This window comes from Salvelinus fontinalis, chromosome 42, assembly GCF_029448725.1.
Source record: "Salvelinus fontinalis isolate EN_2023a chromosome 42, ASM2944872v1, whole genome shotgun sequence".
NCBI classification, from domain to species: Eukaryota; Metazoa; Chordata; class Actinopteri; order Salmoniformes; family Salmonidae; genus Salvelinus; species Salvelinus fontinalis.
In genome coordinates this window covers 6030384-6056170 of record NC_074706.1, presented here as the reverse complement: position 1 = coordinate 6056170, position 25787 = coordinate 6030384, and the positions used below count along the sequence as shown (strand labels likewise).

At 45.3% G+C, this 25787-nt stretch overlaps 2 protein-coding genes across 2 annotated transcripts; one reads left to right on the top strand and one right to left on the bottom strand.

The window, feature by feature from the left end:
• Positions 1-5116: 5116 nt before the first annotated feature.
• On the bottom strand, positions 5117-6680 carry LOC129841552 (dCTP pyrophosphatase 1-like). Its single transcript, XM_055909878.1, has one exon. The coding sequence runs from the start codon at positions 6558-6560 to the stop codon at positions 6012-6014; it is 549 nt and encodes a 182-aa protein (XP_055765853.1). The 5' UTR covers positions 6561-6680; the 3' UTR covers positions 5117-6011.
• Positions 6681-6804: 124 nt separating this feature from the next.
• LOC129841551 (glutamyl-tRNA(Gln) amidotransferase subunit B, mitochondrial-like) lies at positions 6805-25786 on the top strand. The gene is made up of 13 exons (XM_055909877.1): positions 6805-7004; positions 8295-8448; positions 8637-8750; positions 12046-12244; positions 12614-12736; positions 16050-16163; positions 18879-18963; positions 19862-19906; positions 20589-20781; positions 21117-21250; positions 22551-22629; positions 23249-23383; positions 24229-25786. The coding sequence occupies exons 1-13, from the start codon at positions 6838-6840 to the stop codon at positions 24352-24354; spliced, it is 1668 nt and encodes a 555-aa protein (XP_055765852.1). The 5' UTR covers positions 6805-6837; the 3' UTR covers positions 24355-25786.
• Position 25787: the final 1 nt, after the last annotated feature.

The window sequence follows — 25787 nt, the reverse complement described above, 5'->3', positions numbered from 1 at the left end:
TGGATGAGCTGTTCAGGAGTCTTATGGCTTGGGGGTAGAAGCTGTTAAGAAGCCTTTTGGACCTAGACTTGGCGCTCCGGTACCGCTTGCCGTGCGGTAGCAGAGAGAAAAGTCTATGACTAGGGTGGCTGGAGTCTTTGACAATTTTTAGAGCCTTCCTCTGACACCGCCTTGGGACTTGGGAAATAAGTGTGATGAATAGAAGAAAGATGCATTGCAGAGCCTACTTTTGCCTGAGTCAGAGCTGCGTTGTCATTCAGCTGGGGTATTAGTTATAGCTTCAGGAAAGGGTAACAGAAACATTCATTTGCTCCTCATGATTACTCACTCATACCCAATGCTTTGGGGGTCATGAAGAAACAACAGTCAGTATACCAAATCACAACTATTTCTCAGTTTTACAAATGTAGGCAAGAGCTCTCCAAAACCTTGTCTCAGACAGAGAACTTCTCTTGCTCTGTCACTGTGGCTGCAGGTAAAGACCCAAACTCCCCAACTCTCAGAGAAATAACAGGTACCACAAAGCTGAGCTATAGGGGAGAGTGGGGTAAGTTGAGCCAAAGGGTTAAGTTGAGCAACCCGTGTTTCTAGGAAACCATACACAAAATTAATAAATTGACCAAAAAGGTAATCCTTTCATGGAGTCAATGAAGAAAGAAACCACGTGGAAAAAGAGGTAAGCAAGTTAGGTCTAAAAAGTCAAACTAATTTATTGTGTTAGAGACTGCAGGTTTTCTGTTCTACCTGATAATTAATTTCACAAGCCTGGTGTCTCAGGTCTAAATCAGTCCCTGATTAGAGGGGAACAATAATAACAAGCAGTGGAATTGTCTCCGAGGTCCAGAGTTGAGTTTGTTAGAGGTTTCATGACACTTTTATCTAAACCAAAGTAGATGATCTTAAGATTGTTCTATACATCAGTTGGGGTCTCTATAAGCTTCAATATGAGGTCATAAACCTAGCATGAAAGTCCATCCTTGTAGCTGTGTGGGCTAATATAGTCAAAATGTTTGCCTTGGGGTAAGTTGAGCCAATGGCCATGTGGTAAATTGAGCTAAATTAAGTGTTTTCTTCCCAGGTGTAATGTAAGGCATTATCGCTGCGATATGAGGTAACAACTGGGCCTGGCATATGTTAAAAGTTTGAAAGATGATAAAGACAAAAAGTGATTGTTTTGAATTGTGTTTGGGAAATAGAGATAGACATGTTTTTAAAAAGGTAGTAGTAATATTTCATTCAGTACATACATTTGTAGGTGGCTTAACTTACCCTGTCCCTCAGCTCAATTTACCACATACCCAGGGTAAATTGTGCCAAGACACCACTTTTTTTGGACAAGGTATATTTACATAGATACACAAACTCCTGAAATATATGTAGATATCTGTTAGGGGCCTCCCGAGTGGTGCAGTGGTATAAGACACTGCATCGCAGTGCTAGCTGTGCCACTAGAGATTCTGGGTTCGAATCCAGGCTCTGTCGCAGCCAGCCGCGACCGGGAGACCCATTGGCCGAGCATCGTCCAGGTTAGGGGAGGGTTTGGCCAGCAGGGATGTCCTTGTCCCATCGGTCACTAGCAACTCCTGTGGAGAATACTATATTTCCCTTGACAGAGTGATGATGAATGTCATTTTTTTAAACATTTAACCTTTATTTAACTAGGCAAGTCAGTTCAGAACAAATTCTTATTTAGAATGACAGCCTACCCCGGCCAAACCCGGACGACGCTGCGACAATTGTGCGCCGCCCAAAGGGACTCCCAATCACGGCTGGATGTGATACAGCCTGGATTCGAACCAAGGACTGCGATGCAGTGCCTTAGACCGCTGTGCCACTCATTTAATCCCACTCTCCCCTAGCAGCCATACTGAATAGCAATGAAGGAAGCAATGTGGTCGAAGGAACATTACTTCCTGATTCACAAGAGACAACCCACCCCTTCGGCTGTGAGAGATTGATTCCACCCTGCTACCTGCCTGGGACATTTCCACACAAATTGAATAGTACTAGCAAACCAAGAATGTGTCAGCCAGGCCCAGGAGTTATGCTGCTATAGGCTCACACCATGCTAGAAAATGAAAATAAATTGTGCATCGCATCTCGGGAATGTTTACCTCAGGCTATGGGGAATGCTATGGTGCAGCAAATCAACACAGAGTGCCATGGTTTCAATTTGGTCAGTGCTATTTGGGATCCTTGGGAAGTCCCTACCCCAATCCTCCACACTTTTCCCAAAGTTTGGAATTGTACACTTCTCTACTATTATTCTGACATTTCACATGTTTTAAATAAAGTGGTGAACCTTTACATATTGCGTTTTATATTTTTATTCCGTGTACAGTTGAAGTCGGAAGTTTACATTCACCTTAGCCAAATACATTTAAACTCTTTTTTTCACAATTCCTGACATTTAATCCTAGTACAAATTCCCTGTCTTGGGTCAGTTAGGATCACCACTATTTTAAGAATGTGAAATGTCAGAATAATAGTAGAGAAAATGATTTATTTATTTCATCACATTCCCAGTGGGCCAGAAGTTTACTCAATTAGTATTTGGTAGTATTGCCTTCAAATTGTTTAACTTGGGTCAAACGATCTGGGTATCCTTCCATAAGCTTCCCACAATAAGTTGGGTGAATTTTGGCTCATTCCTCCTGACAGAGCTGGTGTAACTGAGTCAGGTTTGTAGGCCTCCTTGCTCACACATGCTTTTTCAGTTCTTCCCGCACATTTTCTATAGGTTTGAGGTCAGGGCTTTGTGATGGCCACTCCAATACCTTGACTTTGTTGTCCTTAAGCCATTTTGCCACTTTTGAAGTATGCTTGGGGTCATTGTCCATTTGGAAGACCCATTTGCAACAAAGCTTTAACTTCCTGACTGATGTCTTGAGATGTTGCTTCAATATATCAACATCATTTTCCTGCCTCATGATGCCATCTATTTTGTGAAATACACCAGACCCTCCTGCAGCAAAGCACCCCCACAACATGATGCACCAAAGTACGTTCATCTCTAGGAGACAGAACGTGTCTCCTTCCTGAGCGGTATAAAGGCTGCTTGGTCCCATGGTGTTTATACTTGCGTACTATTGTTTGTACAGATGAAAGTGGTACCTTCAGGCGTTTGGAAATTGCTCCCAAGGATGAACCAGACTTGTGGAGATCTACACATTTTTTTTTTAGGTCTTGGCTGATTTCTTTTGATTTTCCCATGATGTCAAGCAAAGAGGCACTGAGTTTGAAGGTAGGCCTTGAAATACATCCACAGGAACACCTCCAATTAACTCAAATGTCAATTAGCCTATCAGAAGCTTCTAAAGCCATGACAATTTTCTGGAATTTTCCAAGCTGTTTAAATGCACAGTCAACTTAGTGTATTTAAACTTCTGACCCACGGTAATTGTAATACAGTGAATTATAAGTGAAATGATCTGTCTGTAAACAATTGTTGTAAAAATTAATTGTCATGCACAAAGTAGATGTCCTAACCGACTTGCCGAAACTATAGTTTGTTAACAAGAAATTTGTGGTGGTTTAAAAATTTGTTTTAATGACTCCAACCTAAGTGTATGTAAACTTCCGACTTCAACTGTATATACAAAAGTATAAAATTTGTGGATTTGGTTATTTCAGCCACACCTGTTGTGGCCTGTGCGACCGCGGAGTGCTAAAGCGCGTAGCGCGTAACAATCATCTGTACTCGTTTGCAACACTCACTATCGAGTTCCAAACTGCCTCTAGAAGCAATGTCAGCACAATAACTGTTCGTTGGGAGCTTCATGAAATGGGTTGCCATAACTGAGCAGCCGCACACAAGCCTGAGATCACCATGCGCAATGCCAAGCATCGGCTGGAGTGGCGTAAAGCTCGCCGCCATTGGACTTTGGAGAAGTGGAAACGCTTCTCTGGAGTGATGAATCATGATTAACCATCTGGCAGTCCGACGGGCAAATCTGGGTTCGCCGGATGCCAGGAGAATGCTACCTGCCCCAAAGCATAGTGCCAACTTTAAAGTTTGGTGGAGTAGGAATAAAGGTCTGGGGCTGTTTCCCAAGGTTCGGGCTAGGCCCCTTAGTTCCAGTGAAGGGAAATCTTACCGCTACAGCATACAATGACATTCTTGACGATTCTGTGCTTCCAACTTTGTGGCAACAGTTTGGAGAAGGCCCTTTGTTTCAGCATGAAAATGCCCCTGTGCACAAAGTGAGGTCCATACAGAAATGGTTAGTCAAGATCGGTGTGGAAGAACTTGACTGGCCTGCACAGAGCCCTAACCTCAACCCCATCAAACACCTTTGGTATGAATTGGAACGCCGACTGCGAGGCAGGCCTAATCGCCCAACATCAGTGCACGACCTCACTAATGCTCTTGTGGCTGAATTTAAGCAAGTCCCCGCAGCAATGTTTCAACATCTAGTGGAAAGCCTTCCCAAAAGAGTGGAGGCTGTTATAGCAGCAAGGGTGGGACCAACTCCATATTAATGCCCATGATTTTGGAATTAGATGTTCAATGAGCAGGTGTATCTCAAGTTGAGGGAGTGTGTAATTTGCATGCTGACTGCAGGAATGTCTACCAGAGTTGTTGCTAGATAATTTAATGTTAATTTCTCTACCATAAGCCACCTCAAGTCATTTCAGAGAATTTGGCAGTATGTCCAACCGGCCTCACAACCGCAGACCACGTATATGGTGTTGTGTGGGCAAGCGGTGTGCTGATGTCATTGTGAACAGAGCGCCCCATGGTGGCGGTGTGGTTATGGAATGTGCAGGCATAAGCTACAATGAACACAATTGCATTTTATCTATGGAAATGTGAATGCACAGATACCGTGACAAGATCCTGAGGCCCATTGTCGTGCCATTCATCTGCCGCCATCACCTCATGTTTCATCATGTTAATGCACAGCCCCATATCTCAAAGACCTGTACACAATTCCTGGAAGCTGAAAACATCCCAGTTCTCCCATGGCCTGCATACTCACCCACTGAGCACGTTTTGGATAGACGTACGAGTGTCCAGCAACTTATACTGACTTCACACCCCTACCCGTTAAAAAATATATATCTGTGACCAATAGATGCATTTGTGTATTCCCAGTCATGTGAAATCCATAGATTAGAGCCTAATGAATTTATTTCAATCCTAATATCATTTAATTGCAACTCAGTAACATCTTTGAAATTGTTGCATTTATATTTTCAGTATACTTGTAGCTCATTAAACCATCGGATGTGTCCAAATATACATTGGCTAGCCTTCATATTGAAGGCTATTCATATTCAATTCATATTGGATCACTAACCATAGGCCTGGAGCCATGAAACACTACTGTTTAACAGACTGCTTATCAAAATGAACAGCTACAAGAGTAGCTCACTAATTTCCCCATCTCCCATAGTAGCGCTGTGTGTGTGTGTTAATTTCCCCATCTCCCATTGTAGCTAATTTCCCAGGGAAGTAAATAAGGCAATAGTGATTACATCTGATTGATAAATGCATTACAGAGTCAAAATACATAAATTACATAGCATCTGCAGGACAGCAGTTGAAGGCACTTTTACTTTTGGGAGGAAGATTCTATCAGTTGCACACATACATTGAATTTAAAGCAACAAAAGAACATAGCTTCCATCGATCATTGACAACAATTTGGATTTAAGAGATTTAAATGTAGTTACTCATACTATGAAAAATAAAATATACTTTTTACAAGGGCCTATACATTTGACTTTGGGGAACAGTTAAAATGACAAACCATCAGAGGGAAGTCCAAAGATGAATACCCATATAGTTAAAGAAAAACACGAATTAAAAAGCACTTTATAAAACTAAAAGCAGCTAATGGCAGTTTGACCAACTATTGAGATACAGTAGTGCCCTAAATAAAAGATTGTTTAAACATTCTCCATTGCCATTAACTGAAGTTGAACAGTAATTTTCAGTTCTTGTCTAATTTGTAAATGCAGGGGTGTGTTCATTACGCCAATTGGGCATGACAGCATGCAATCGCTCAGTCCTTGTATTCAGTGTACTTCTTAGACGAGCCATGCACCTTGCTGGCAGGGTACTTCAGCCTATTTAGGGCCATTTTGCGCAGCACTGCTTGGGGTAAATCGATATGACATTTCTCGGCCAGCTCAACTAGGTAGATGAGGACGTCGCTGAGTTCATGTGCCAGGTGCTCGCGCTCGGAGTCGGTCCAGCCGGGAAGTCCTTCGGTCACCTCGCCACGCCACTGGAACAGCTCAGATACCTCGCCCACTTCTCCGACCATAGCTAGCAGGAGGTTGCGGGGTTGGTGGAACTGGTTCCAGTCTCGCTCGTCAGTAAATTCCGCTTGCATCCGTCGTATGTCATCGATGGTAGGTTCGGCAGTGAAAGAGAACGTATCAGTTGGGGTTCTTCTCTTAGTTCCATTTTGCTTAGCAGCGGGGATTTCTGCCTCGCCGTTTTCACAGGCTATGTTTGACTTGCTAGGAGTGCCATTGGGGTGTTTAGCTTCAGATGGGGCCACCGTCTCTCCGTTCAGTCCATGCACTCCATCGCCGTTCATTGCCATGTCAATTTTACACCAAACTAATGCACGGATCAACACTTAATTCGCTGTTAAGAACCAACCTTGACAACAATATGGGAAAACTCCCGCCACAAATACGCTGCTCTTGTAACCGGAAAGTGTAACATAAATCGCCGGAAATTCGAAACATGGGTTGCATTAAAATGTGGGACATTGTGGGGTGTTGAGTTTTCCTAAATGCACTTGCCCTCGGATTTTGTGTGAAACTAAGTTTACTATGACTACAACTACCATAATACCCTAAACAGAAAGGCTAAACATGGCAGGCTCCTCTGTAGGAATGACTGCACTGCTATGTAATATGAATAAACGAATTGCAATATTTTATCCAACGATTACTTACCAAAGGCACAATTGGTGTGTGATAAGGAGAATATGTATGTCTGTCTCCCGATGCCAGAGTCAAGCCCCAACAAAACGGAAAAGGTAGGTTCACGGAGTGAATGCTAACGTTAGCTAGCTCGCACTGATGTGCACTGTTTGTGTATCGTGTGCGCGCCTGTGCTAGTTAGCGAGGATGGCAGTCGCACATCATTCATGACCACATTCCCTTCCGTATTTAGACGTTGCAAACATTGCTGTTAGTTAAAAACCTTCATGCAGTTTATTTATAGCTAGTCGTCTGCATGATAGCCTCCTTTATAAATATGTAAATATTGTCCTTCTTACCCCTCTCTGCCTTCAGAACATCCTCACAGGTTGTCTTGACAGGGGTTCTGAATGACTTTGATTAGGTATGATGATGTCACTAAAGTGTTGCTGATATGCCGCATTCAAAACAACAGGGAACTCATGACGTCAGTGATATTTAGGTTGGAAAGTCGGAGCTCTAGAAAGAGGCCCGAGTTTTTTTCATTTTTTTTCCCACCTTTATTTAAACAGGTAGGCTAGTTGAGAACAAGTTCTCATTTACAACTGCGACCTGGCCAAGATAAAGCAAAGCAGTGTGACACAAACAACACACAGTCACACATGGAATAAACAAACACAGTCAATAATACAATAGACAAAGTCTATATACAGTGTGTGCAAATGAGGTAGAACAAGGGAGGTAAGGCAATAAATAGGCCATAGTGGCGAAATAATTACAATATAGCAATTAAACACTGGAGTGATAGATGTGCAGAAGATGAGTGTGCAAGTAGAGATACTGGGGTGCAAAGGAGCAAAATAAATAACAGTATGGGGATGAGGTAGTTGGATGGGCTATTTACAGATGAGCTATGTACAGGTGCAGTGAACTGTGAGCTGCTCTGACAGCTGGTGCTTAAAGCTAGTGAGATATGAGTCTGCAGCTTCAGTGATTTTTGCATTTTGTTCAAGTCATTGGCAGCAGAGAACTGGAAGGACAGGCGGCCGAACGAGGAATTGGTTTTGGGGGTGACCAGTGAAATAGTTCAGTTGGATGACTGTTCATATCGATTTTTTTTCCCCCGATCTGAGCTCGTTTTTCCCCAGTTGTTTTGAACGCACTGAAGTTGGAGATTTCCCGAGTTCCCTGTTTTGAACGCGGAAATAAGTCCACCAACAGAACTGTCTAAAATGCTGCACTGTAATTAGTGACCCACATCTAAACTCCTATAACAGACAACCCTGGCAGTTAGCTATTCATAAGTCCAGTCTATTAGTCAGTTCAAAAAATGAAATTGTGGAGTTGATATGGTGGCCTCCCATTTGTAAGTGTTCATTTCTCTGACTGTGATTGTGTGCTTCTAGTGCTCCCCAGGAGCTGGTAGGTGTGGTGGGTCTGGAGATCCATGCTCAGATCCACTCCAACACCAAGCTGTTTTCTGGCTCCCAGGTCGGGTTCCAGGCTCCACCTAACTCCCTGGTGTCCTTCTTTGATGCCTCCTTACCTGGAACTCTACCTGTAAGTTATGGTGCATTTGATGATAAACATGCCCCATGTCAATAAAGGCTGTTTGTCTATTCGTTTTATAATATTACAGTTGTTGTCCATCATAACATAATCTGTTCTATGTAACCTAGCCTACAATATGTCCGTGTACATAGGCCTACTCGGTCAAATGACTAAGTTCCTTTCCTCTTCCTCCTCAGGTGCTGAACAGACGATGTGTGGAGGCTGCAGTGATGACAGGCTTGGCCCTTAACTGTACCATCAACAGGAAGTCTCTCTTTGACAGGAAGCACTACTTCTACGCTGACCTTCCTGTAAGTCAACCCGGACCCCATCTATCCTTCAAGCAATCGTCAATCACATTTATTTCTAAAGCCCTTTTTAGGCTACATCAGCAGCTTTTACAAAGTTATTGAATACAGTAACCCGGCCTAAATCACAGAGGAGACAACTTACTCCCCCATTAATAAGTAGCTCTCATCGGTCAAAGCAGCCATCTCTCCCCAAATTAACTTCCCATTTTACTTCCTCCCTGTCCCTGAGCTAGGCTATCATTTAATAGTGACGAGTCTTGCTAAACCGTCAGAAAAGCTTATTGCCACCGATATCTAGCCAAATGACAGCTTCTGTTCCTGCAATCTGTTAGCTGTTAGAAGTCAAGTCGCGGCCAAGTGATATTCACCCTCACCTTGCTGCCAGGCGCTCCTGGGTAATTTTAGTGCCGTTATGACTGACATTTTCTGACCTTGACATCAAGACATGTCATTGGAAGAGATTCAATAGCAATTGCCCAACAAAGCCTCCCAAAAAGTTTAATTTTACTTTGGAAAGATGGGCAGCCCTAGCTTAATGTGACCTATGTAGAAAGAAATGACCCTGACATTACTCTTGACGAGCTGATGATGAGAAATTGTGGACTGAGAAAAGGATGAATTTGAATAATTTAAGTGCCTTAGCGGTATTATACCATAATGGGACTTTCCACTCTCAAGAAAATGACAAGACAGCTATGAGATTTGTCTGTTACAGTGCAATCCATACCTTTCCTGTATTAGATGAGTGAAGAGTTTAAAAAGCTTCCCTCTCTTTGTCCTAAGGTCAAGGTCATTTCTAATGACCAATAGAGTAGCTTGTGAGGGTAATTTTGTGTGGTCAGGGAATGGATTGTTGATCGTCGGGCTGTCAGTGCAGTTGTCTTAAATGTAATGGTATGTCAATACCCTTTCAATGAAGAAATGAACTAGATGACATGATGGCCTAAGTCATTCTAGTTCTTTTGAATGAAAGCATATGATCAACACAAGGCCTGCCAAGCCTAGATTGTTAGAAGACTGAGTTGTCTTTCGAACCCAGCAGTCAGATTCATAGGTAATAATGTTATCGTGAGGCTACAGCTGCATAATCCTTCCTCACAGCAGAGGTAGATTATTGATTTCAAAAGCTCCGACATGTATCCCAGGGGTGAAATCCCAGCAGGAAGCCGAAGGATTATTCCCAAACCCCACCTCATCTTGTTTCCCCGTTGTAGATATTCGGTCCGCTTACTGAGTGTTGCATCACCTCTCTCTTTGGGTTATGTTGAAACGTGCGCTGTTGAAACGATAGTGCCAGTTAAGATTGAAATGTTCACCATGCCCACAATATGTTTTTGCTTACCCTGTAGACAACACTTGTGTTTTACCAGGCCCGGGAAATAGACAGGGAACAGGGATGGAGAGTAAAAGCCCTGTATTGCATAATGAATCATGCTAATGCGTTTAATTCAGTTGGGAGGGATGTTCATGCTCTCTTCATGATATGTAGAGAGAGAAAATAATAGCCATGATGAGTGAAGCATTAAGCAGCACATTCTCCATGAAATTGTTTTACTAGCAGCCTATTAAAGTAGAGAGAACGAGGACATTAAAAAAACATGCATTTATTAAGAACACATATATGGAGTTGTGCATTATTGATGTGGTCCATGATTTAATTTCACACAACGAACGCACTGCTGCTCATTACATGATTTATGATGCGCTTGCCTGACCAGCAGCAGGAATGAATTGAAGTGGCAGACAGGTGTTATAACAGCTAGCCTCTTCTTAATAACATGCACCAGCAGCTTCACACTAAGCTACTAGCGGATATGCATAATTATACTTTTCTGGAGTGTTTTCTGTGCAGACGTTATCCCTGACGACTATTTAATGACTCAAATGGATCTGTTTGTGGGACGTGGATGTACAAAGGTAGGGCTAGTTGAATCAAGGGCTGTAGAGGGGAATAGTTTGGTGCATCGACTCATGAATCCGTTGAAGGCAGCTTAGATTCAGTGAACTGAATCTGAAAACGACAAATAGGAGTCTATTTGGAGAGAGAGCTCTCGGGTTTGGATTTACTTTCCTGAACCGACCGAGTGCCTTAATACCAGACTGCTCATTAGGCTTTGGGGCTGGGGTGTGACTAGAAGGACCCAGAGGCTTCCAGTAGCAGTCTTTTACCACCACTGGTCTGCATCCAACTTCAGCTGCCCTTCATTATACAAAGCACCAACACCTCTTCAGTGATTATGCCGGAATTGCAAATGATCCACCATTTTGGCGGGTGCTAAGCTAACTAATGTAGCCTGTGTGTGAACAGCAATGCACACGGTATGCTAACTAGGAGGCACTTGCGCTAATGAATAACATTTGCATTGACACTGACAGAGCTCTATGAGAAAAGGTATTATTCTAGAAAGGGAGAAATCAGCATCTTTTAATGCTATAATCCTGTATTTATAGTACACCGCTGATATAAAATGGAATGTCTCCCGTGGTCCATTATGCTTGTGTTGTTGCCAATGATTGATTTGTTGATCAGGTACAGTACAACACACAGATGGTTACGGCTAATTCACTTTTTTCTCTCTTTTTTGTTGCTCATATTTATTCCTTCCCTTTCTTTTTCTTTGTCGGCATGCCAATAAGTATGATGCATGTTTAGTCTTTTCTAGTGACGGTTGCCGTGGCAACGGGACATAGCGCTACTGTACTCACTTGTGGAATAGCGGCAGCCAGCACAGTGGCACTTCAGAATAAGAGAACAGATAAAATATTAATTCAGTTCGCTTTTGTGACTTTGAACCCCTCTCAACAAAACAACAATAATATTCCAACCGCATAATAATGAGTTGGGGTAACCAGTTTTAGGGGCCTATTATCCCCCCTAAGTAACTAACTAATGGCTGAGTCTTAGCTCATGTTTAATGCATGGATTGTTATTTTGTTCATAACACTCTTGACCCCTTGAAATATTTAAGGTTATTTCCAAGTTAATTGTAATGGTAAATCGTTGATTATGCAGGCCAAGTTTATTTCGGTATTAACCCCATGTTTTCCTATCGTGTCTGTAATATAAATGACTTTATTATATAGTGGCTGTAATTAAATACCTAAGCCTGGTCCCAGATCTGTTTGCGAGGAGTCCTCTATAGGTAATACCTATAATCGTTGTCATGCCAAATGTCAAGTTTATACAGCATATGAGACCAGGCTATTACATATCTGATAAATGAGACACATTTAGACTGCTGAAGCAAGCACACAAAATGGACCTTTTCTAGTTTCATGCGTTTCCTCCATCCAGGCGGGCTACCAGATCACCCAACAGAGGCTGCCCATCGCGGTGGACGGCACCCTGACCTACAGTCACCTGGGGGGCCGTAAGAGGAACACGGTGGTCACCAAGAGTGTCAGGATCAAACAGATCCAGCTGGAGCAGGACAGTGGCAAGAGCCTCCACGATGACTACAGGAGCCAGACCCTTATAGACCTCAACAGAGCAGGTAGATGGAGTTTAGCTTCCCATCGGTGTACCTCAACAGAGCAGGTAGATGGAGTTTAGCATCCCATCGGTGTACCTCAACAGAGCAGGTAGATGGAGTTTAGCTTCCCATCGGTGTACCTCAACAGAGCAGGTAGATGGAGTTTAGCTTCCCATCGGTGTACCTCAACAGAGCAGGTAGATGGAGTTTAGCTTCCCATCGGTGTACCTCAACAGAGCAGGTACCATAGTTTAAACACTCATAGACTCCAAGAGGAGTCTACCACAGAGCTCCAACTAGTATATACAGATTTAGATAGAACAGGGACTGGCTAGCCAAATCCTATGTAGGCATATGGGGAGCGTATGTAACATGTCTCTCTCCCTCCAGGTGTGGGTCTTATGGAGCTGGTGATGGAGCCAGACATGAGCTGTGGAGAGGAGGCAGCAGCAGCCGTCAGAGAGATGCAGCTCATACTGCAGGCTCTAGGGACCTGCCAGGGAAACATGGCTGGTGGGAAGGCCTGCATTTTACACACACACACACACACACAGACACACACACACACACAGACACACACACACACACACACACACACACACACAGACACACACACACACACACACACACAGACACACACACACACAGACACACACACACACACACACACACACACACACACACACACACACACACACACACACACACACACACACACACACACACACACAGTAACACACACACTCAGTAACACACCAGGGAAACATGGCTGGTGGGGAGGCCTGCATTGGACACAGGGGCGCCATATTGGGGGGGAAAAGTTAGGACGATTGTAAAGGCCTGTGACTGACGGGCTCTAAAAAATTATTAGAACATTAGGTAAAAAAAAAATATATATATTAAATTATTAACCTATCATTATAAATATAATATTTTATTTACAATGTACTAATACAACTAACATTTTCTTTTTCTTTTCTTGTTTTTGGCAAAAAGTAAACATCCAGAGAGCCTCTATATTGACAGCTGTCTCATACCTTCTCTGTTGCTATAGAGGGCCAGCTGTCTCATACCTTCTCTGTTGCTATAGAGGGCCAGCTGTCTCATACCTTCTCTCTTGCTATAGAGGACCAGCTGTCTCATACCTTCTCTCTTCCTATAGAGGGCCAGCTGTCTCATACCTTCTCTCTTGCTATAGAGGGCCAGCTGTCTCATACCTTCTCTGTTGCTATAGAGGGCCAGCTGTCTCATACCTTCTCTCTTCCTATAGAGGGCCAGCTGTCTCATACCTTCTCTCTTCCTATAGATGGCCAGCTGTCTCATACCTTCTCTCTTGCTATAGAGGGCCAGCTGTCTCATACCTTCTCTGTTGCTATAGAGGGCCAGCTGTCTCATACCTTCTCTGTTGCTATAGAGGGCCAGCTGTCTCATACCTTCTCTGTTGCTATAGAGGGCCAGCTGTCTCATACCTTCTCTCTTGCTATAGAGGACCAGCTGTCTCATACCTTCTCTCTTCCTATAGAGGGCCAGCTGTCTCATACCTTCTCTCTTGCTATAGAGGGCCAGCTGTCTCATACCTTCTCTGTTGCTATAGAGGGCCAGCTGTCTCATACCTTCTCTCTTCCTATAGAGGGCCAGCTGTCTCATACCTTCTCTCTTCCTATAGATGGCCAGCTGTCTCATACCTTCTCTCTTGCTATAGAGGGCCAGCTGTCTCATACCTTCTCTGTTGCTATAGAGGGCCAGCTGTCTCATACCTTCTCTGTTGCTATAGAGGGCCAGCTGTCTCATACCTTCTCTCTTCCTATAGATGGCCAGCTGTCTCATACCTTCTCTCTTGCTATAGAGGGCCAGCTGTCTCATACCTTCTCTCTTGCTATAGAGGGCCAGCTGTCTCATACCTTCTCTCTTGCTATAGAGGGCCAGCTGTCTCATACCTTCTCTCTTGCTATAGAGGGCCAGCTGTCTCATACCTTCTCTCTTGCTATAGAGGGCCAGCTGTCTCATACCTTCTCTCTTGCTATAGAGGGCCAGCTGTCTCATACCTTCTCTCTTGCTATAGAGGGCCAGCTGTCTCATACCTTCTCTCTTGCTATAGAGGGCCAGCTGTCTCATACCTTCTCTGTTGCTATAGAGGGCCAGCTGTCTCATACCTTCTCTCTTGTTATAGAGGGCCAGCTGTCTCATACCTTCTCTCTTGCTATAGAGGGCCAGCTGATTCATACATTCTCTCTTGCTATAGAGGGCCAGCTGATTCATACCTTCTCTCTTCCTATAGATGGCCAGCTGTCTCATACCTTCTCTCTTGCTATAGAGGGCCAGCTGTCTCATACCTGCTCTCTTGCTATAGAGGGCCAGCTGTCTCATACCTGCTCTCTTGCTATAGAGGGCCAGCTGTCTCATACCTGCTCTCTTGCTATAGAGGGCCAGCTGTCTCATACCTGCTCTCTTGCTATAGAGGGCCAGCTGATTCATACCTTCTCTCTTCCTGTAGAGGGCCAGCTGTTTCATACCTGCTCTCTTGCTATAGAGGGCCAGCTGATTCATACCTTCTCTCTTCCTGTAGAGGGCCAGCTGTTTCATACCTTCTCTCTTCCTATAGAGGGCCAGCTGTTTCATACCTTCTCTCTTCCTATAGAGGGCCAGCTGTTTCATACCTTCTCTCTTCCTATAGAGGGCCAGCTGTTTCATACCTTCTCTCTTCCTATAGAGGGCCAGCTGTTTCATACCTTCTCTCTTCCTATAGAGGGCCAGCTGTTTCATACCTTCTCTCTTCCTGTAGAGGGCCAGCTGTCTCATACATTCTCTCTTGCTATAGAGGACCAGCTGTCTCATACCTTCTCTCTTGCTATAGAGTGCCAGCTGTCTCATACCTTCTCTCTTGCTATAGAGGACCAGCTGTCTCATACCTTCTCTCTTGCTATAGAGGACCAGCTGTCTCATACCTTCTCTCTTGCTATAGAGGACCAGCTGTCTCATACCTTCTCTCTTGCTATAGAGGACCAGCTGTCTCATACCTTCTCTCTTGCTATAGAGGACCAGCTGTCTCATACCTTCTCTCTTGCTATAGAGGGCCAGCTGATTCATACCTTCTCTCTTCCTGTAGAGGGCCAGCTGTTTCATACCTTCTCTCTTCCTATAGAGGGCCAGCTGTTTCATACCTTCTCTCTTCCTATAGAGGGCCAGCTGTTTCATACCTTCTCTCTTCCTATAGAGGGCCAGCTGTTTCATACCTTCTCTCTTCCTATAGAGGGCCAGCTGTTTCATACCTTCTCTCTTGCTATAGAGGGCCAGCTGTCTCATACATTCTCTCTTGCTATAGAGGACCAGCTGTCTCATACCTTCTCTCTTGCTATAGAGTGCGAGCTGTATCATACCTTCTCTCTTGCTATAGAGGACCAGCTGTCTCATACCTTCTCTCTTGCTATAGAGGGCCAGCTGTCTCATACCTTCTCTCTTGCTATAGAGGGCCAGCTGTCTCATACCTTCTCTCTTGCTATAGAGGGCCAGCTGTCTCATACCTTCTCTCTTGCTATAGAGGGCCAGCTGTCTCATACCTTCTCTCTTGCTATAGAGGGCCAGCTGTCTCATACCTTCTCTCTTGCTATAGAGGGCCAGCTGTCTCATACCTTCTCTCTTGCTATAGAGGGCCAGCTGTCTCATACCTTCTCTCTTGCTATAGAGGGCCAGCTGTCTCATACCTTCTCTCTTGCTATAGAGGGCCAGCTGTCTCATACCTTCTCTCTTGCTATAGTGGGCCAGCTGTCTCATACCTTCTCTCTTGCTATAGTGGGCCAGCTGTCTCATACCTTCTCTCTTCCTATAGAGGGCCAGCTGAGAGTGGATGCCAACGTGTCCGTCCACAGACCTGGGGATCCTTGGGGCATCAGGACTGAGGTCAAGAACATCAACAGTGCCCGCAACCTGGCCAGGGCCATAAGTGAGTGCTGCAGAGGGCTTTTCACAATACTGAGCCAAACCAGAGGCGAAGCGAGAAGCTCCACTCGCGTCGATCTGTCCACGCGAGAATATGGCGATAAGTACACCAAGTGGGGATTGTTTTTGTATGGAGGTCTATGAGAGAGTGTCGGATCTGGTAAGAAAAAAAATGTGATAGCTAATTTTGTAAGTGAGGCTTATTTGACCTAATAGAAGTTACATAATGTTTAGGTTGTTACGAATGTACTGATATACACTACATGACCAAAAGCATGTGGACACCTGCTCGTCGAACATCTCATTCCAAAATCATGGGCATTAATATGGAGTTGGTCCCTCCTTTTTCTGCTATAACAGCCTCCACTCTTCTGGGAAGGCTTTCCACTAGATGTTGGAACATTGCTGCGGGGACTTGCTTCCATTCAGCCACAACAGCATTAGTGAGGTCGGCACTGATGTTGGGCGATTAGGCCTGGCTCGCAGTCGGCATTCCAATTCATACCAAAGGTGTTCGATGAGGTTGAGGTCAGGGCTCTGTGCAGGCCATTCAAGTTCTTCCACACCGATCTCGACAAACCATTTCTGTATGGACCTCGCTTTGTGCACGGGGGCATTGTCATGCTGAAACAGGAAAAAGCCTTCCCCAAACTGTTGCCACAAAAGTGGAAGCACAGAATCGTCTAGAACTAGAAGCGTTAAGATTTCCCTTCACTGGAACCGAGGGGCCTAGCCCGAACCATGAAAAAGAGCCCCAGACCATTATTCCTCTTCCAACAAACTTGACAGTTGGCACTATGCATTGGGGCAGGCTGCGTTCTCCTGGCATCCGCCAAACCCAGGTTCGCCTGTCCAGAGAATGCGTTTCCACTTCTCCAGAGTCCAATGGCAGCAAGCTTTACACCACTCCAGCCGATGCTTAGCATTGCGCATGGTGATCTTAGGCTTGTGGGTTTCCATGGCCATGCGGCTGCTCGGCCTGGAAACCCATTTCATGAAGTTCCTGACGAACAGTTATCGGGCTGACGTTGCTTCCAGAGGCAGTTTGGAACTCGGGTAGTGAGTGTTGCAACCGAGGACAGACGATTTATACGCGCTACAGCACTCGCCGGTCCCATTCTGTGAGTTTGTTTGGCCTACCACTTTGCGGCTGAGCTATTGTTGCTCCTAGACATTTCCACTTCACTATAACAGCACTTACAGTTGACCGGGGCAACTCTCGCAGGGCAGAATATTGACACACTGCCTGCCTTTCCGCCTTTCCGACATCTACTCCCATTGTTAGGGACAAGACCATCTCGTCATTATATAGACTATATTAAATAGACTATTATAGAGTATTTCTGGCCAAACTTAGCCGAGCCATGCCAAGTTGTATTGAGCTGGCCTGGTTAAAGCCTTCACCATAGTTGCTGGACCCGTGCTGAAAAGGACAATGTGAATAGACAATATCTGAGCCAGAACAGTTTGGTTCGGGTTGGCACAATAGTGTGTGAAGGGTATATCCTCATTGTCATTGGTGGGGGTTAGTGGAGGTACTGAAGTGAAGCGGTCACGACCCAGTGGGTCTGGAATGAGCTAGTTGGAAGAACACTCAGGGAAATCTAGACACACACACACAGAGAGAGAACGAGCGAACAGCATGGAATCCTATTCATGGGCTGTCATCTTTCAGAAACAGTCGTCTGACGGAGGGCTGTGGAATTATGCGTGCACTGCAAGTCAAACTGGGAGTCAAAGATTAGAGACACCATGAGGCACAAACACACACACACACAGAAATGAGGCACACACACACACACACACACACAACCGGCCTTATCTGTCTTCGCCTGTGTAAATGTTCTCTCAGACAACTCAGTGAAGTAACTGCCAAAACTTCCCCTTGTCTCAACTTCATACGTCTTTCCATGATTTGTTCTTTCTGAGATGTTTTATCCCTGAAGGCAGTCGTCACTCTCTCCGCCCGCAGGAATCAGAGAAACAGGCTTTCTGTTGACAAGAACTGAAGATGGAAAGGCTTCGGAAGAGACGTTTAGCTTAGCGGGATAGTTAACATTGACTAGAAAGCATGAGGCCTTTCCTACCCACACAAACTCAGGAAGATATAGAATACAACTTTATTGACCATTTGTTTCAGTGAACAACTGAGCACACACAGTCTGTATGCCTAACTTAGGCTAAATTGGCTTTCTACAGAACAATAAATTTCCCATCAACACTAATTCCACTCCCATCAAACTTTTTTCTTTTCTCTCCAACTTACTGGAGACAGTGGAGAGTCATAGGGGCCATTGAAATTCTTCACTAGGAGCAGCAGGCCATTAACAGTTTGTGTGATACGAAGTGACTTGGCCGCTTTCATTATTTATCCCAAGAGTAGACTTCCATTTTAGCTTAGTGCAGAGAAGTGATAAAGAGTTTATAAAAGTCAAAACTCCAGCTAGTCGTTTGTCACAGAGAACTAATGTAGCAGCAGTTAGGAGACTTCAGGCGTGGCCATGTGTCATGGCAGATGTTGGGAGGGTCTAACACCGTGCCAGTTGGCTGGATGCTTGCTTCTGTTCAGGTGTGTGTGTGTGTGCGTGTGCGTGTGTGTGTGTGTGTGTGTGTGTGTGTGTGTGTGTGTGTGTGTGTGTGTGTGTGTGTGTGTGTGTGTGTGTGTGTGTGTGTGTGTGTGTGTGTGTGTGTGTGTGTGTGTGTGTGTGTTCATCAACAGACTATGAGATCCAGAGACAGATGTTTGTCCTGGAGAGCGGCGGCACGGTGCAGAACGAGACACGGTCGTTTGATGGCAAGACTGGGTAAGAGGCTTATAGAAGGAACCCTGGAACCAAGTCAAGCCGTCAAGTCCCATTACGTTACAGTGAGAGTGTTTCTGATAACATGTCAAAAATGTCTATTTCACAGGATACGGTACAATGTACGCAGGATGCGTCTTTTCAGAGTTTTAATCATTATTTGGGTCAGATATTCACCCCCCCATAATTCAACACTGTATTCCCATCTCCTGTGTGATATTTGATCTCAAGACATTCTCTCTTCTGAGGTTGATTTGAAAACGTTTTAGTAACTAAGGATGATGAATGAGGCCACTTGGAGTCAGTCAGTGTCTGGTGTTGTGGACCAGTGCGCTAGCGAGGGTTGTAAAGCCCATGAAATGAGCTGCTCTTCACACAGCTGGGGCCTGCCTCTAATGCGCAAGTTAGCGTTTTTCGTCATGAATCTTGTACTGGAGGCAGTTCTGCAGAGCGGTTAATAGCTGGCACAGCCACAAAGTCATAAAATCTGATTTTAAACCAAACCTTAACCACACTGCTAATATCCTGATGCCTAACACTAACCTTAAATGAAGAACAAAAAGCCCATTTTGACTTTGCAGCTGGCCTATCTAAAGGGAAATCGCTCAGTTCTGCCTCCAGGAGATTCATGACAATAAACGTCAACCTGCCCAAAACACCATCGTGTGTGTGTGCGTGTGCTGAGCCTGATAGAGTGTATTTGACAGCAAAGGCCCACAGCTCTGTCATGGTCCAGAAATACACAGAATGACTGGGGGGCCCTCACCTCACACCTGTAGCCCTCGCCCATAGTTACAGCCTCTTCAACATGAACAATCTGCCGTAGTAACTGTTATAACGAGCGAAACACTATCGTTATACAGTACCTCGAAGCCATAACACGTGTCCCTCTGTTTTACAGACACACCATTCCAATGCGAGACAAGGAGGGCCTTCAGGACTACAGGTGAGCACATCTCATATTCACTTCAGTATGTTCTAGCAGCACAGCCTCCAGCATGGTGCGTGGTATTATACGATCGCTGCTGTAGGGCCTGCATGGAGAGAAGAGGGGGAGCGAGACAGGAGGGAGAGGAGAGAGGTCATCGTGTCTAGGGGCCCAGTAGATGAACATACCGATAAACATGTGCCACCCCGCGGCCCTAACGCATCAGTTAGCAAGAATTGTGACGGAGAGTAAGCGTGCGACGCAGTCACACAAGTGTGTGTGTGTTTAGTGTGTAGAAGAGACAGCCCTCTGTCTGACCGTGTGACACTGTCGTCTAAAAGGCCTGCAGAGATACAGCCAGCACTCCACTCTTATCTTTCTCTACTGCTGATAACAGCTCCCTCTCTATCTTCTCTTATCTCACTCCTGCCCCTCTTTTTCGCTCCCTCTCTATCTTCTCTTATCTCACTCCTGCCTCTCTTTCTCGCTCCCTCTCTCATCGGTTGTCTTTAACCGTGCTCGCTCTGGGTGCTCACTCTGTCACACATGCACTCCCACCTCTCTTCTCTCTCCCCTCGCTCTCTCTCTCTCGCTCACCTCTCTTCTCTCTCTCACATTTTCTCTCTCCTCTCTCACCTCTCCTCTCTCCCACCTCTCCTCTCTCTTCTCTTGCCCACCTATTCCCCCCCCCCCCCCCCAGGTTCATGCCGGAGCCCAACCTGCCTCCTCTGATGGTGTACGAGGCGTGCTCTACAGCCCCCCCTGGTGTTGCCCCCAGCCAGGTGGTGGTTCTGGAGGAGGTGAGGGAGAGGCTGCCGGAGCTGCCCAGCGTCAGGAGGCAGAGGCTGGTGGAGACCTACGGCATCCTCCCCGAACACAGCTTCACCCTGGTGGTGAGTGACTACTACAGTATGTAGGTGTGTCTGTTAACGTCCAACTGAGCAAGTTAATTATAGGAGACGGTAGGTTTCTCACTCCATCTCTCTGGCTTTCATCTTCTGTCTTCCTCTCTCCCTCCCACTTTCTGCTCCTCCTCTCTCCCACCTCTTCCTTTATCTCTCCATTGTACTCTCTCCCTCACTGTCTCTCAATTTAATAACTACCCAAAGTAACCTATTCTTGCACAGCCAGTTACCCTGTCTGCACTTCTGCCTCTGTCCAGCAAGGCGCAGTAGATTGTTGTATATACAGTATTATTGCGTGTGTTTCATTGGGTCTCCTGTTGTAGAATGAGGACGGGCTGATGGACTACTTTGAGGCCGTCGTCAAGGAGACCAAGGCTGGACCGAGAAAGGTGATTGGCTGGGTGATGAAAGAGCTGCAGGGCCTCCTCCATCAACAGAACCTGAGTGTCAGCCAGAGGTGAGACACTCAGTCGTCCTCTTCCTCATCCTCTTCCTCTGTGTCCTACTCTAGCCTCAGTCATTCTCTTTCTCCTCTCCACCTCATCCCTATCATTCTTCCTCTACATCCTTCATCTGGTTTCGCCCTCTTCTCCCTTCCCCCCCTCCCGAACTCCTATCATGTGTCTCTCCTCCCCTTCCTCCTCCTCCTCTGTTCTACTCTTTTCAGTCTTGCGTTGACTTCAAACCCCATGTTGAAGATCCTATCTCAGGATCCAACATCTTGGCTAGACGGAGGCCTGAAATCGTTTCCATACTGGAAGCGTCATTGATGTGCTTTTTCCCTGCGATGTTTCCTATCCATCTTCATGTTGATACCTTCCGTTATTACTATGGCAGGCCATGAATGTGAATAGAGAATACATCTGGCCAATAAGCTGAGTGTTTTGAGTTGTTTTTCTATAATACTGTTTTTACTCCAGACTGTTCTGAGACTGATCAAACAGAGTAAAGTGTGATGTGTTTTGTTTTATGTCTTTGTCTGAGAACTAGTGGATGGGTGGGTGTTTGTTTTGGCCTTTTTGTCCTTTTCAAAAAAGTGAGAGTGGATGTTGACTATGTGTGGATTCACGTGTTTGTTGTTTGTTTAGCCATATTTCCGTTCATAACTCAGTCAGTGTGTATGTGACTGTGTGTCTCTGGCTCAGTGTGTGTCTGACTCGGGGATTCGTGACAGCACTGTTGATCATGTGCCCTGTAGGTGGCAATGGGCTGTCACAGAGAGAGACGGGGCCAAATAGCCTCTCATTATAAGCACAGTGACTCCGGGGTAGATAGACACCGTCACACTGTCACACAGGAGAGGATAGACTGGGTCTAATGACATCTCCTGTGCCTTCTCTTCTCTCTCTCTCTCTCTCTCTCTCATATCTGTCTCTCGCTCTCTCTCTCATAATCTGTCTCTCTTTCTCTCTCTCTCACACACATATCTGTCTCTCTTTCTCTCATATCTGTCTCTCTCTCTCTCATATCTGTCTCTCTCTCTCTCATATCTGTCTCTCTCTCTCTCATATCTGTCTCTCTCTCTCTCATATCTGTCTCTCTCTCTCTCATATCTGTCTCTCTCTCTCTCATATCTGTCTCTCTCTCTCTCTCATATCTGTCTCTCTCTCTGTCTCTCTCTCTCTCTCATATCTGTCTCTCTCTCTCTCTCTCTCTCTCATATCTGTCTCTCTCTCTCTCATATCGGTCTCTCTCTCTCTCTCTCATATCTGTCTCTCTCTCTCTCTTATCTGTCTCTCTCTCGCTCCCTCTCTCAGTCCGATCTCTCCTCAAGCTCTAGCCCAGATACTGAATCTCCAGGAAAATGGACAAATCTCTTCTTCTATCGCCAAGCAGGTGAGAGATAACAAAATGGCATAACATCCAAAACATTTAATGCAAAGTCCATATGTGTTACTACACTGAGTGTACAAAATATTATTAACACTTTCCATGACACAGACTGACCAGGTGAATCCAGGTGAAAGCTTTGATCCCTTATTGAGGCCACTTGTTAAATCCACTTCAATCAGTGTAGATGAAGGGGAGACGGGTTAAAGAAAGATTTTTAAGCCTTCAGAGGGTGAATGGGCAAGACAATAGATTTAAGTGCCTTTGAACGGGGTATGGTAGTAGGTGACAGGCGCACTGGTTTGAACGTGTCAAGAAGTGCAAAGCTGCTGGGTTTTTCACACTCAACCGTTTCCCATGTGTATCAAGAATGGTCCACCACCCAAAGGACATCCAGCCAACTTGACAGAACTGTGGGAAGCGTTGGGGTCAACATGGGCCAGCATCCCTGTGGAACGCTTTCAACACCTTGTAGTGTCCATGCCCTGTTGAATTGTAGCTGTTCTGAGGGCAAAGGGGGGTGCAACTCAATATTAGGAAGGTGTCCTTAATGTTTTGTACCCTCAGCGTATATTATATAATTTTCAATTCGGGTTTAACCTGAGTGTTTCATTGCTCCATACAGGTGTTCCAGGAGCTGTGGAAGACCCCAGGTAAAACGGCCCAGCAGATCGTGAAGGAGCAGGACCTGGGGATCGTCAACGACAGCACAGAGATCCACAGGATTTGCCAGAAGGTGGTGGACTCACACCCAGACCAGGTGAGGCCTCCCTGGAAAAGCGCTGCCACAATGAGGGCAGATAGTTTGCCCCTGGTGATGCGTTGGGCAGACCACACCACCCTCTGAAGAGCCCTGCGGTTAGGGGCGGTGCAGTTGCCGTACCAGGTGGTGATTTAGCCCGACAGGATGCTCTCAATTGTGCATCTGTAAAAGTTTGTGAGGGTCTTAGGGGCCAAGCCAAATTTCTTTAGCCTCCTGAGGTTGAAGAGGCGCTGTTGCACCTTCTTCACCACACTGTCTGTGTGGATGGACCATTTCAGATCATCAGTGATGTGTACGCCGAGGAATTTGAAGCTTTTCACCTTCTCCACTAAGTTCGTGTGTCCAGAAGTCCATAATCAGCTCCTTCATTTTGTTGCCATTAGGAGAGAGAGGTTATTTTTCTGGCACCACTCCTCCAGGGCCCTCACCTCCTCCCTGTAGGTTGTCTTGTCATTGTTGGTAATCAGGCCTACTACTGTTGTGTCGTCTGCAAACTTGATGATTGAGTTGGTGTGCGTGGCCACTCAGTCATTGGTGAACAGGGAGTACAGGAAGGGGCTGAGCACACATCCTTGTGGGGCCCCTGTGTTGAGGATCAGCGAAGTGGAGGTGTTGTTTCCTACCTTCACCATCTGGGTGGCGGCCCGTCAGGAAGTCCAGGACCCAGTTGCACAGGGCGGGGTTCAGACCCAGGTCCCTGAGCTTAATAATGAGCATGGAGGGTACAGGCTCATCGACTTTTTGCTAGTAGCCAGTCTTGATAGAATTCTGTTGATGATCAATAAATGAAATGCAAACGTAAGTATTTGTGACTTATGCTGCTGTTACTGTTCCCCCTACAGGTCCAAGCCATCCGCAGTGGGAACAAGAAGGTTCTGAACAAGCTCATGGGTCTGGTCCAGAAGGAGACTAAAGGCAGGGTTGACCCAGTCCTGGTACGGGCCATCCTGGAGCAGAAGACCAACTAACACTGTCTGTGGACACCTTGACTGCCTCAACCTTTAAATGCCTGGTGGAATATCAAACTGGTCCAAGAGGCAGGAAACATGACATCTTTATGGCTTCATCATAGTTAACATGTCCTCTGGTCAAGAGGATTATTGTTGCTAAATCAACTGTCTGTCATGTTGTCTTCTGGCACCGTACCCGCCTTTAAGTTGTTGTAGTTGTATTGTAACTTTATTTGTGTACATAAATATATTCTAATTCTCTTTGGAGTGTGCACACTTATCCCCTCTCAAACACACACTTCATCTAAAACTGTCAAGGGAATGGCATACACATCCTCCATGATAATCACACTTTAAGCAGAGCCATTCTGGAATCCCTTTGCCGTTTGGAACACTCTGAACCCACCAATGGCAGAACACAGCTAATAAAGATAAGTCCCATTACCAGGCAGTTTGGGAGTCGTCCCAGAAGTCATCTTTCTGCTTTTATCACTGTCCTCTGGCAGCACTGGAATGAATCAGGAGAGCAGAGGACTATATGCAATGTATCTCCTGATACTCCCTCTAAAATGGATCGGATTAGGAATGATTTAGAGGTCAGTGTTCAGTCAGAGGAGAGAGAGGAAGTAGTCATGAGTAGTGAGCACCCCCTTGTGGCTGTCAAGTGAAGGAGATACATACTGTAACCTGCAATACTGAGACATATTGGCCTTTTCTCTATCCTTTAGCCTTCTATGCTTGGCTCTCTAGAGTTAGGCATCTCTTTTACATTCAGATGGCATGAATATTGGGTTTTGTCAAATCACGAGGTAATTCAATACTGGTTGGCTGTGTGCATGTGACTTCAGTTTGGTAACGTAGGTAGTTGCCTCCCATTCATCCCCTTTGTTCCTATTGAATGCCATAAGCAGTGACCTATATAAGAGGTATTGTACATAACACAATTGGACTTCTTGATTTAAAAAAAAAAGAGGGTTTTGTGGCTGACTGCTATTTGAGTGCCTGTGAAGAAGACCTAGTTTTGAACAGAAGCTAGGTCACTGGATGAATGGCTGTCAGAAGCCCTGTTTATACCTGCTGTTAACATTTGTCCTGATCTTGTCCGTTTACACTTAGATCTGATCACAATGCGTTTTTTAATCGTCCAAAAATGTGGCCACAATCAGAATTGGACAAGATCAGGACAAAGGCTGCATGTTAGAACCAGGTATGAACAGGGCTAGAGGGGGGATTGTTTACTAAATGAGGCCAGAGGAGTACACTGAACAAACCATTGAAAACATAACCACTTCTGGGCGAAAGAAGAGGAAGGAAAAATGTGTTTTCCCTCTGTTTTGCATTTCACTTTGCCGAGGTGAAGCTAAAATGTACACTTGGGTAGAGAAGCTGTCAAGTCAAAACACATGACATAATATTTATCTGTTCTTCAATAAAAACGTATTATAAAGAAT

What these genes read in the sequence shown, in the direction of transcription:
- LOC129841552 (XM_055909878.1), bottom strand. Translation starts at nt 6,560, where the DNA reads ATGGCAATGAACGGCGATGGAGTGCATGGACTGAACGGAGAGACGGTG.
- LOC129841551 (XM_055909877.1), top strand. Translation starts at nt 6,838, where the DNA reads ATGGCAGGCTCCTCTGTAGGAATGACTGCACTGCTATGTAATATGAAT. An exon ending in TATAGACCTCAACAGAGCAG is followed by an intron (nt 12,245 to 12,613) that starts GTAGATGGAGTT and finishes CTCTCCCTCCAG; the next exon opens with GTGTGGGTCTTATGGAGCTG. An exon ending in TGGACTCACACCCAGACCAG is followed by an intron (nt 23,384 to 24,228) that starts GTGAGGCCTCCC and finishes TTCCCCCTACAG; the next exon opens with GTCCAAGCCATCCGCAGTGG.